The sequence below is a fragment of the Anser anser genome (assembly GCF_964211835.1).
Source record: "Anser anser genome assembly, chromosome: 3".
In the NCBI taxonomy this organism is placed as follows: domain Eukaryota; kingdom Metazoa; phylum Chordata; class Aves; order Anseriformes; family Anatidae; genus Anser; species Anser anser.
In genome coordinates this window covers 117,332,460-117,345,053 of record NC_139722.1, presented here as the reverse complement: position 1 = coordinate 117,345,053, position 12,594 = coordinate 117,332,460, and the positions used below count along the sequence as shown (strand labels likewise).

General features: G+C 36.1%; 1 protein-coding gene across 4 annotated transcripts in view; it reads left to right on the top strand.

Annotated features, from left to right (window-relative positions):
• XPO1 (exportin 1) overlaps positions 1 to 12,594 on the top strand; it is a 39,032-nt gene that overhangs the window by 19,470 nt on the left and 6,968 nt on the right. For all 4 annotated transcript variants that reach the window (XM_083829701.1, XM_083829702.1, XM_083829704.1 and 1 more), the window contains 13 exons: positions 539 to 600; positions 678 to 722; positions 811 to 992; positions 1,453 to 1,501; positions 1,593 to 1,712; positions 1,804 to 1,932; positions 5,059 to 5,217; positions 7,734 to 7,931; positions 8,745 to 8,883; positions 10,058 to 10,239; positions 11,060 to 11,216; positions 11,323 to 11,486; positions 12,281 to 12,415. In XM_083829701.1, the coding sequence (XP_083685827.1) occupies positions 539 to 600; positions 678 to 722; positions 811 to 992; positions 1,453 to 1,501; positions 1,593 to 1,712; positions 1,804 to 1,932; positions 5,059 to 5,217; positions 7,734 to 7,931; positions 8,745 to 8,883; positions 10,058 to 10,239; positions 11,060 to 11,216; positions 11,323 to 11,486; positions 12,281 to 12,415 (1,721 nt within the window). The remainder of the gene's footprint in view (positions 1 to 538; positions 601 to 677; positions 723 to 810; positions 993 to 1,452; positions 1,502 to 1,592; positions 1,713 to 1,803; positions 1,933 to 5,058; positions 5,218 to 7,733; positions 7,932 to 8,744; positions 8,884 to 10,057; positions 10,240 to 11,059; positions 11,217 to 11,322; positions 11,487 to 12,280; positions 12,416 to 12,594) is intronic.

Sequence of the window (12,594 nt, the reverse complement as noted above, 5' to 3'; positions counted from 1 at the left end):
TGCCAACTTTGGAGTTGTTAGGTATGACCTGAAAGTGGTAATGGGGTAGAAATGCAGTTTGCTGAGGGAGCTCTACAACAGCACTTGTAAGAACTTATCGCAACACGTGTTGTGACTGGACAGTGCTGAATGCCATCTTTCTGTCTTCAGCCTAATGCAGTGTTGTGCAGCGCTACCGATGCAGGGTTCGTTACAATATCTTGCAGCCTTTAGGAAGCTGATAGGTTGATGTGGTGTAAATTACTACACTTACAAATTCAGGAATTTACTCTAGTCCTTAGTCTGGTTTTCTTTTATGTCAAAATAGCTTAATCTGTAAACTGTTTTGTACACCTGAAATTCTCTTGCAGAATTGATACAAAGGTGAGTTTTTGCTATATGGCACGCAAGTCAAGAGCCATGCACACTTATACATGCATATTTGTTCCTTGAAGGTGCTTCTTTTTAAAGTTGAGAGAAGAATTTCAATTCAGAAGTATTTATTATTACATTAATGGCATCCAGAATAGTTGAAAATAAATTCTCAATTCTTCTGCAGGTATAAAAAAGTATGTTGTCGGCCTAATTATCAAGACCTCTTCTGATCCAACATGTGTAGAAGTAAGTGAAATATTTTCAGGGGAGGAAAAGGGAGCCAAATAATTTGCATAATCTAACTGCTCTTTTCTGTTCTCCAGAAAGAGAAAGTGTACATTGGGAAACTGAATATGATTCTTGTTCAGGTAAGTTAGACTTCATGAAGTTTTAAATCTTGTCAAAAAGTATTTGCTTTTGCATAAGTACCTAATGCGTGGGTGTTTCCCTTTTCAGATTCTGAAACAAGAATGGCCAAAGCACTGGCCAACTTTTATAAGTGATATTGTGGGAGCAAGCAGGACTAGTGAAAGCCTTTGTCAGAACAATATGGTGATCCTTAAACTATTGAGTGAAGAAGTGTTTGATTTTTCCAGTGGCCAGATAACTCAAGTGAAAGCTAAGCATTTGAAAGACAGGCAAGTATATATATTTAGTCCCTTGTAAATAGTGTATACTTTGTGCCTGCTGCCAAATAGTTTTTCTCGCTGTGGGGTTTTCGATAAACACCTACATCTGTCTAATTTTATTGCTGAGATCTGTAGAATATTGATTTTTCTTTTAAAGCAAGATCGTTGGGTGGTACCAAACTTCGTAAGTATATTTCTGCATTGTTGCAAGTAGCCTCTGTCGACTGATGGTTATACCCTTTTAACAGAGATTTCAGTGTTTTCAAGACAGAATTTCTAGGCACAGATTTTGTACCACTTCAAAAATAGAAAGTGTTGTTCTCATCAAAACTTTTAAAAAGTCGGGTGCCTTGTGAATGCCTCCATGGATGTAGGCCTTCAGAACCTGTTCTGTAACCACAGACACTGATTAAAATAGATTGTTTATGGAATGTGGAAATGATTAATTTTTAACTTCTGTTTTTTATAGTATGTGCAATGAGTTCTCCCAGATATTTCAACTGTGTCAGTTTGTGATGGTAAGTATTATTTTTAATTTTTTAACCTTTCCTCCATTCTAGCCCCTCTCCATCATGCTGAGTAACACCAGACTTTAATGTGTTTTTACAGGAGAACTCCCAAAATGCTCCCTTAGTTCATGCAACATTGGAAACTTTGCTACGATTTCTGAACTGGATTCCTCTGGGATATATATTTGAGACCAAGTTAATCAGCACACTAATATACAAGGTATCTATGTAATTATTGATGGTTCTTTAATTCAAAAGTTATAAAACTTAGCATGCAACATTCTTGTAAAATTTTTTTCTTTTCTCAATAGTTCTTAAATGTTCCCATGTTTCGGAACGTCTCTTTGAAGTGCCTCACAGAGATTGCAGGTGTCAGTGTAAGCCAGTATGAAGAACAGTTTGTAACACTTTTTACCTTGACCATGATGCAGTTAAAACAGGTAAGGTTTTAGTAAATCTGTTTTCTTTTAACAAAATCAACTTCTGTAGAACCTAGTTCAATTTATAAATTCATATTCATTATAGAGATCTTGATAGGAGAAATGTTTCTCTTGTGTCATTTAATAGTATTTCTTGCTTGATCAGGAGATGTTAAGTGTATTTTCTACAACTCTAGATTACAGCTGTATTTCTGCTGGACTGATTTCTTTTGGTTAATTTAAGAGCTGCATTGAACACTTGGGTTGTCTGGTGAGGAGAGTTGAGAGAAATGCAGCAAACTTTGTTCTACATGGCACGCAAGGCCTAAACTGTCTTAACCTCTACAAGCTGCTGTTTTAGTGTTTGACAGTGATGGAAGTTTGTCACATAAAACCATACTTGTAATTATATAACTTGGTAATTCCTCTCTGAGCAGTTCAGATTCAGGTACATGAGGTTGTAGCTTTCCTAGTTTTATTTGCATCTGATGTGAACAGTTACAAGTGGGGTGTTTTGTTGTTGGTTTTTTTGGGGGGGGGGGGGGAGGTTGAACACCTGCGTGGAAGTGTTAAATCATCCTTTGATCTTTTTAAGCATCATATAGGACAGATACTGTCTTTCTAATTTCTGTGAGAATGTTCATAATGTTAAAATTATGGAGTCTTCTGAAGAGCATTCTGAATAGTGTTAAATGCAGTTATTTTTGAACAAGTTCCCTATAAACGTGTCTACTGATGTGAAGGCAAATTAGCTTGCTCCGAGAATAATTCATACTAACGTATTATTTTGGGGATTAGTGGTATGTTTAATAGCTTAAATAATTTTGTCATAAAAATGCTCCCTTTGAGACTGGCTTCACTTCAAATCTGAATGTTTGAATAACTTTGACTTCCAGTACTTTTATTCTGAAGATTACAATATTATGATATTACTGTACTTCCTCTTCAATGATAAGTAGTATAGTTTTCCGTGTATCTGGTAAGGATAACTTATATGAAGGACTTATCTTTAAATTTCAGAGTGGCTTGGACTATACAGCTTACCCTTTCTGGAGGGTGAGAACTGTTATGAGGAGAGAAAACCGTGAAATTTTGTGCTGTTCTATGTAAACAGTTTTTTACTGTAATGAAGTAGCTGTTAGATTTGCTAGAGGATACAAATGGTTTGTAATCCAGTACTCTTTCAGGTGCTTTTGTTGAGTAGCAAAGGTACCTGGCAGCTTTGTGTATTGACTTCAATTTCTATTAAAATGTTCTTAAATACTGTATGTGACAAATTATGTGGAATTTATGAAGAAATGCTGTATTGTCACTTCCAAACCTGAAGGAAAGTAAGGCCATTTTAAGAGCTACATTTAATATTATGAAACTCATGCCTATCAGCAACAGATGTACTTAATTCTTCAAAGTAGAAATTGAACTGTTACTTTATTAGTGATAACCAGGGACTATAAGCGTGTTGCCACAAATAAACTGGTTTGCTTCTGTTTTTCTGACATTGAAGTATAAAGACGAGTTTGTGATACAAATGAGCTAAAATGTGCTTGATTTGCATTTGGGTAAATGTGGTAGAACATGTTTCTTTGACCTCTTTTCTTGATTTTGTCCAGTTCTTAATGTTCTGTTCAGAACCATGTTTCCCTATAACTTCTTCAACAAACTCTGTTCTCTGCCTTCTAAGTTTAACGTCTTAAAGGTGCAGGAGTTAATTCTGCTGCCAGTGTTGCATGCCTTGTTTCTTCTGGCCTATTTCTGTTCTGGAATACTGGCTAATGAGGGGAACCATGATTATTTTCACCATGTCATTAGCTACCCACAGATAAGTCTTCTAAGATGCAGGTAATTTTTGTCGGGAATACGACAGCAAGCTATAAGCAGACACCGGGCTCTAAAATTACCTTGTTTTCAGTTGTACCTTGCAAAAGGAGATTGTCCGAAGGTCAAAAATAGTTCTTACAGAAGGTACTCTGTCATGCTGGGGTTACATATAAGAGCATTTATCTTTCTGAATCTGGAGAATTAGCAATTTGGTGGGCTAGCTGCTACCACTAGTTGCTTCTGAAGCCAGCAGTTTATTAGCAAATAGTATTTATAATAGATGCTAGGCAGGTGAGGTGCTGTTGTTTGCTCAGCACACATTATTTAAGCTCAAGCAGATGCCAGAAATTTGTACTGAGCTCTGCTTTTTGAGGGTAGGGGAATAGAAGATGGTGCTTCACATTTGTCCATCTTAATGGAAGATATTTTCATGCCAAAGCTTTTTTGAGTGCTTCTGAACAATTAGGTTGTCTATTTTTTAACTGTCTATTTTTCCTGTATTTATAGTGTTAGTCCATCTTTGAAGTGCTTTAGGAAAGGCACGTTGCTTTTCATGTCGCATCTTTCCTGATCCCCCCACTAAAGACTTCAGCTGGAGCTATAGGTTTTTTATTTAGTTATAATTAGACGTAAAGGCAGATTTTTTTTATGTAGACACCCAAATTACATTGTGTTAAGTGTTCGAACACTGTCTTTATTTTTTTTAAAGATGATGCTCTTGATTCTAAATGCAAATACCCATGGTCTAAGTTTTTTCCTTAAAAGAAAAGTTGAATGCCATGTTGGGTATTTAGCATGTTTTGCAACTTGCAGGTTTTTAGTGTAGTTGTTGCATCTGAATTTGAAGCAAACTTGCATTTATTTGACCTGAAAGAATCAGAACATTGAAAATATTTTTTTACCTCTGAAGAGGCACACCAGATCTTGAATCTTTTCCAGATCTTACTTACTAATTTGTAAATATTATGAGGGAGGTCTTTCATGTTGTTTTAATGTTATGACAATGTAATGTTACCCAGGTATAGGTAACACACCATTTTTTGGAATGGCATTGCCCAATGCCAGCTGAAAATGTCTTCGAATAGGGTAATATTACCCTTGTCTCTGCTCTTAAAAGGGGTAGGAAAAACCTCTTTGTATATGTTCATGTTTTCATACTACTGTCCATCTTGGAGACAAGTATGAAGTGAAGGAGCAGGAAGACATTTGGAAGAGGGCCCTATAAAAGGGGATGTTATGAAGGCTTTTTTTCCAAAACAGTGAAATAGTTGTTAATAAACAGTATTTCTACTTACAGGACATTATTGATCATGTCTATCTTTTTATTAGATGCTTCCTTTAAATACCAATATCCGACTTGCATACTCAAATGGGAAAGATGATGAACAGAACTTCATTCAGAATCTCAGTTTGTTTCTCTGCACGTTCCTCAAGGAGCATGGTCAACTTATAGAAAAAAGATTAAATCTGAGGGAAACATTAATGGAGGTAAGTTGCTTAGTTTATCCAGTTTATAAATGTACTGTGTTCTCATACTCAAAGGATGTGATGGTATAATCTCTCGATTCCTTTGGGAGGAAAAAAGCATTTTTTATAATTAGTAAATCACATGAATACAGGAAAGCTTTCAAAAATTTTTCCCAGTGTGCTTCAATGGCGTTTTAGTTTCAGTGATTCTATATTAGAAATAAAGCCTAAAAATCATAGGTTTTTATTTCCTTCTTCTTAATTGTTCCTCCTTGAAAGTGTAAATATGTCTTTAAAATAAGTTGAGAAATACAGTGTATTCTTTTTCCACGGGTCTTTACAGACGATATTTGTTTAGCACACATATACAGATAGTTGTTGCTATGACTTTTGACAACTTGTGTGTGAAGTAACACCCTTTCTCTTCGTTCAACATCCAAACTTGTTTTCTAGGGCACAGCACATGCCGTAGTTCAGCTCTCCTGTCTTGGTGTAGCGTCTTACCTAATTTGCCACTTCCCAAAGTTTGACTGAAATGCTTAGAATGTTGTCCTTGAGGATTATATTCAGTTCCTGTGCAATAAGCATGACTGTTATACATTGCCTTCAGTGCCAGAGCTCTAGCAAATTGCTACTTACTGAGCATACTTTATTATAGCGTTACAGGTCTTGGCAGAGGACCTATGATCCGTGATTATCAACTATCTTACAGCAGTTGCTGAGAATAAGACTTACAGTTGTCCTTCCTTTCTGCTTTTCTGCCTTTCCTTTCTTTGTTTTTTTTTTTTTAAACTGTGAATAAAAGATTTGCTGAGGATGAGCTGTTCTGTGGTGACTTTTTTGCTAGCTCCCTCCCACTGCTGAACTCCAAGGGGATGAAACTGGCTCCATAGCCCCTTGAAACACCACTTCCAGTGTCCCAGAATCAAGCCTTCTGCAGGTATGGAGGCATAGGGTGAGGAACTGCCCTGACACAGATATAGAAAAACAAAACCACAGTTTAAACCTGGAGACCAGGTGTCATTGGGCGGGTCCATCTTTTGCAGGTGCACCACTTCTAATCCATCAGAATTCTAGTCCGTCTTCCATCTATAGTATTCTCAATACATTTCTCCTCCAGATAGTTCTCTACCAAAAAAAAAAAAGTTTATTCATATGTTCATTTAGGAAATAAACTAAAAGAGAATTCTTAGTCCATTAAGGAAAAAAAAAATTATCGGTTCCTGAATAATTGCTTAACTCAAACTTGGAAAGCTTTCACAAAATAACTGTCAGTCAGGGACCACTGCTCAAGTTTTGGCCTATGTTGAGGCTCTATTAAGAAGATGGTGTAAACAGCTGAAGTTGTTGCATGTCCTGTGGTAGTGTTTGTAAGTTGTAGTGCAGTTTTTATATCTTGTCACCTGTCCTGTTCAGTGTGAGCACGTTAAAATGTTTAACATCTTTAAAATAGACATCTACAAAACTCAATTCAGAATGAGTTTGTGTCTTCTGTAGGATGTTAAAATGTTACACCAAAACTCTTAGGGTGGCTTAAAATTGTTGCAAATTTCACTGTTGTAACCCACACTGTAACAGAACATAGTGAAAAAACTTTTTAACGTAGATGTGTAATCCTAACCTATTTACTCTTGCACTGTGGAAGTAGCTGACCACCTGTGAAATTGTTCCACAGATTCATTGGAGCCTTGTAGATTAGTGAAGAAAGCTAGATATTCGAAGTGAAATTGCCAAGAGAAATTGATCTGTATAGGGCCAATGTAAGGTGGTTTTGAGTCCCTCTTTTGACATAATCTGATTTAACATCTTTATCTTCTATTACTATCTAAAGTGCTTTGAGTTGCTGTAGTATCTGAGTTTTGAAAATGTATTCAGGTTTCATTGCTTCATTCTGTTTTGTTCACTGGTGGGCTATTGGTTTGTATTTTGCACCAGGGATTTAAAAATAAGCTGGGTTAAAAATGTTGGCCTATGTAGCAGGTATCTCTTTCAGAACAGCATTTTTTTCAGTCTGCCTGGTGGCTGTTTTGTCAGTGAAGTAGAAAATGTTCTGGTAGATGTCTTCCATAGAATGCAAATGCAGAAGCGTGGCTTTTTGAAGGTTGTCTTCAGAATATAAGGATCTCCAGAATAAAGTAGCAGTAACAGTCTTGAGAGTAGCAGTTCTTGAAACTAGCAGTTGAGGGGTTTCTGAGGGCCTAAAACAAAAGGTCTTGCAGAAGCTCAGGAGGGCATGATAATACAGAAATGGGCTGATTTGGCTATTGCGTTTTTTAGACATCTAGGCTATTTTAGGTTTAAGAATTGATATATGCTTTCCAAATAACAGCAATTGACATGGCGCTTTTTTTGAGTTCTTCCGGTTGTTACTTGGACTCGTAAGTAGTATCACTTACGTGTAAATGTACCTTGTTCTAAAATTTTACACTAATTCAGCGTTTCATCAGCGTTTGGATAATTAAATTTGGAGCAATATGGTTTTAATATGATTCTATGTTCAGAAATAATAATTAGATGTTTGAAACACACTCTTCCAGGCTCTTCATTATATGTTATTGGTATCAGAAGTTGAAGAAACTGAAATTTTCAAGATTTGTCTTGAATATTGGAATCATTTAGCTGCTGAGCTCTACAGAGAAAGTCCATTTTCAACATCTGCTTCTCCATTGCTTTCGGGAAGTCAACACTTCGATGTTCCTCCAAGGAGACAGCTTTATTTGCCTGTATTATCCAAGGTAATCTTTGCTTGAGTAAAGATACTGTACGGGTTTAGATACTGTTCCTAAATTTAGAAACTTAACTTGATGTAAGGAATGACTTCAGAAAACTTGCTGTTAGTTGATTCAACTCCAGTTATTTAACATGGTGCAATTGCCAAAATTACTTTAGGATGACACAAGTAGATGACTGGAGTATTAATACAGTGTTAATTTTCTTTAGATACTGTGTATAAACGTAAGACTAATTAATAAAAGAAAAGGAAAAAAGAATTTATTTAATGACTATCCCTGTTTTCTTCCATGAAAGCTCTACAAGAACTTCCTTTTCAAACTTGTAATAGACCTGCTATATAGAGTTTGGGTAGCAGGCTTACTAGATCCTACTGACAGTTTCTGTAATTACTGGTTTCCAGCATGGATCTTGGTGCGGTTGAGATTTCTCAACTAAGTAAATTTGTCATAGTATTAAAAAACAGATTTTTTTATGAATCAGTTGCATAAGAGCTAAAGTGAAAATTATTGAAGTCTTGAGTGTTGGAGTTGGAGGAAAAAACGTTTGTATTTAAAAGGTGCCTAATGCTACATACACCTTTTGAAGTTCTAGAAGGTATGGTACTTCTTAAGGAAAAAAAAAAAAAAAAACAAACAAAAACTCTTGTTCGTGTAGAGAGGGAAATCAGCAGGCACTATTCTTAATGGCTTTTTAGTTAGTATTAGAATATTTCCTTCCAAGTTGCTAGTATGTGAGCTGACCTCATGAAGTGCTGGTTATACCCTTTATTTTCATGCTACAGTGCAATTCAATTTAAACTGTTTTCTAACATGCAGGTTCGATTGCTAATGGTTAGCCGTATGGCTAAACCTGAAGAAGTGCTAGTTGTGGAAAATGATCAGGGGGAAGTAGTACGAGAATTCATGAAGGATACAGATTCCATAAACTTGTATAAAAATATGAGAGAAACATTGGGTAAGTGCACTAGCTGGTGTTCTTGTTCTGTAAGTCCGTGGAGCTGCACCAGCAGCGTGTATGTGTCAGATTGATAGCTCAGGTAGATCTGAATTACATGGGGAGAAAAAGGATCATCAGTGAGTAGTAGTACATGCACAAATTGGAATGGCAGGAGGCAGCATTGGTCTGAGGCTTTCAGTTTTGAGCATGTAGTGCTCCTGTATGACTTCAGTAAGCCGTAATACTACCCAATTTTTGTTACTTGCCTTTTGCCATTGGAAAACCTTTGTTTCTTTGCCAAAATGTCAGATCCAATGAAGCATGCGTGTGCTTCTTGCATTTATGCACGCATACATTCCATTTATCTTTTGAAGTCTCATGCTCAACTGTTGACCTTGTTAGTAGTGAATCAGTAGTCTCTATGTATTGTAGAGAACTTACGGGTGTATGTTTCTTTTAATTGTATTACAATTGCTACTGCATGTCCTCATCCTTAATCATATTTCCAGATACAGGTTGATATTTACAGGTTTAGTTAGTGTTTGATTTCTGGTGTTAATTATTGGTTACAGTGTATTAATCTTAATGAAGATTCACTTTTAAAAAAGCAAGAGCACAGTGAAACCTGCATTCTAAGGCACTGTAAAAATCTGTTGCTGAATCTGGCCTTAAACTGCTCTTGATTTCTGGGGATTTAGAATTTTATATTAGAGAGCTGATGCAAGTGTCTGAGTTGTGATACCTGAATCTTCCCATCCAGACCTGTTCAGGAGTACCATCTCCATTTTAATGGCAGATTTAATGACACTGAAATGACACAGAGGAAAATTGACTGAATAATTAACATAGTATAATGTCCCCAGTAGCTAGTCAGTCCCATATTTTCTATAGCCCATGAGTATGAATGCCTTTTGTTAATAATTTAACTTAGTAACTTTACTGATCTGATTGATACACGGGACCTTAGTTAACTTAAATTTTTGTATTGTTTGCATAACTTCTTTAAACAGGGTTTTAAAAAAATTTGGGTTTAAAGTTCTAGTTCATTCTGTCATAAACTCACAAAAGAAGCATTACACTTAACTAACATTTTCATTGTCTTTTTCTTAGAACAGAACACAGCTTTGTCTATAGAGATGTGATCTGGCTTGTTGCTTGAAAATGCGCCTGCTTAATGTTAATTGTCTTTCAGTGTACCTTACGCATCTGGATTATGCAGACACGGAACGAATAATGACTGAAAAACTTCACAATCAAGTGAATGGGACAGAATGGTCGTGGAAAAATTTGAATACCCTATGTTGGGCTATAGGTTCAATCAGTGGAGCAATGCATGAAGAAGATGAAAAAAGATTCCTTGTTACAGTAATTAAGGTATCATGGTGCAGAACTAATAGTGTTGTCACACTTTATTTCTTGAGCATAAACTACATTTAAAAAGATACTGTTTTAACGTTTTAGTAAGCTACCATGTATAGCAAACAAGTTAATTAGAATAATTTAATGGGAAATGTCATATCCTGAATTTAAGGCTGATAATTGTTTCAGTCACGAACAATGCATTAATCCAAATAACCTTTTTCCTTGTGAAAATTGGAGGGAGAAGATTTATTTTCATGAAATCTTCGGTATCTCCAAAGCAAAACATAAGGAAAAGGATTAATAATGAAACGAGTGGCAAAATAACCCACATTATTTTTGACCAACAAGAACCCTCCTTTTCTGTCGCTTTTTTGACACTCCTTGATCAAAGTGAATTCTGGGTAAATATGTGCATGAGAAGAGTGCAGGAAGAAAATGTTCTCTACAGGACTACCTTGCCTCACTCTTAACATGTCGTACAAATTTATACAGAGGATTTAGTTTCCTCTATTTGAAGTGTGGCATCTATATCTTTGTTAATATCAGCTGGCTGGCTAGTATTCAACACTGAGGGTTGCTGAAGTCTACGCTGCAGAAATTATCAGTTACATCTAAAATGCGGATTTCATGGTGTTCCCGATTTAGTTAAAACTTAAATAATAGCTCCAGTCGTAAACTATTTTTTTAATTATTTGGGCTTTGAACTTGATAATGGAAACTACTTTCCTGTATCTTTATTACAGCGCATTTCAGCCTTTTATACTTCTTCTGTAGTGCTTTTAATTGAACTGGACAAACCTGGGGAGGAAACTAATAATATGTTATATTGTAGGATCTCCTGGGACTCTGTGAACAAAAGCGAGGAAAAGACAATAAAGCCATTATTGCATCAAATATAATGTACATAGTAGGTCAATACCCACGGTTTTTGAGGGCTCACTGGAAATTTTTGAAGACAGTAGTCAACAAGCTATTTGAATTTATGCATGGTAATTATCTTTTTCATTTGCTCTTAAGTTTTTAAAAAGAAAAAGTTGATGCTCATACATATGCGTGTCTGGGGAAAAATACTAAACAGTAATTGACTTAATTTAGAAACCCACGATGGCGTCCAGGATATGGCTTGTGATACCTTCATAAAAATAGCACAAAAATGCCGCCGACATTTTGTTCAAGTTCAAGTGGGAGAGGTCATGCCATTTATTGATGAAATCTTGAACAATATTAATACAATCATCTGTGACCTTCAGCCACAACAGGTATGTTGAATTCAGGAGTGAGGATAAATTTCTAAAGCCCAATAGAAATTTACTCAAGTGAAATCTAGGAATGGTTTTCCAGACTTGAACTGTATTGCTTATTTTTTTCGTTACTGACAGTGCTAGGGTATGAAGAGTACATTTGGTTTGCATTATTAAGATCTTAATTAGGTTTCTTGTAAGGAGAATTAAAGTGTTTAGTTAAAATCCTGTTTTCTAGAATGTTTTTACAAGTGAATAACATGCTGAATCTAACTTGGAGGTTCAGATTTGGGAAAGAAGAGTATCTGCCTATAACAGATGGGTCTTGCATGTGCCGGAGTGAGGGGGTACTTCTAGGGAGGATGCACTCCTCTAAGAGAGCATAGTGCACACATGATGTAGATTGATGTATTTCAATGTACTGAAGCCTTCGGTAGAGTAGGTATTAAGTTCGAGCTTGCACATAAATATTATCTTGCTCTTAAGTTAGCCCAACGTTCTGTAAAAGAAAGAAATGGAGATGTATCCTGAGAGTTAAAGGCATATGCCTGAGCTTCCTCACTTCAGGATATGGTGGCAAAATGAAGGAAGACTGCAGGATGTACGTAGTGACATTTGAAGGGAAGGGAATGGAGCTTTGCTTTAAATGTGATGAAAGTAAGAAAAGAAGAGAGGTCCTGTAAACTCAAGTGGGAAGAAGGTGTTTAGACAGTGGAAATCCATTTTCAGTCTCTGTTACGTGCTAATTGAGAACAATATAAACTTTTCTGTATTCTTTTAACCTTCCTCTTTGACTTCCTTTTTCCAATCAGGTGCATACGTTCTATGAAGCAGTAGGATACATGATTGGGGCACAGACAGACCAGACTGTACAGGAACATCTGATAGAAAAATACATGTTGCTCCCTAATCAAGTATGGGACAGCATAATTCAACAGGCAACAAAAGTAAGCCCATAAATTTTAAGTGCATTCTGTGTTGAGGTAAAGAAAACTTGCTATTTTTTTTCCCTGCTATTAGGTTATACATAGCTGTGGTGGACTTCTATAAAGCAATGGTTGTGACATGATAGTAAAAGTGTTGTTTGGAGAGGGGAGGGTTAAATGACAGAATACTGAATGAAATC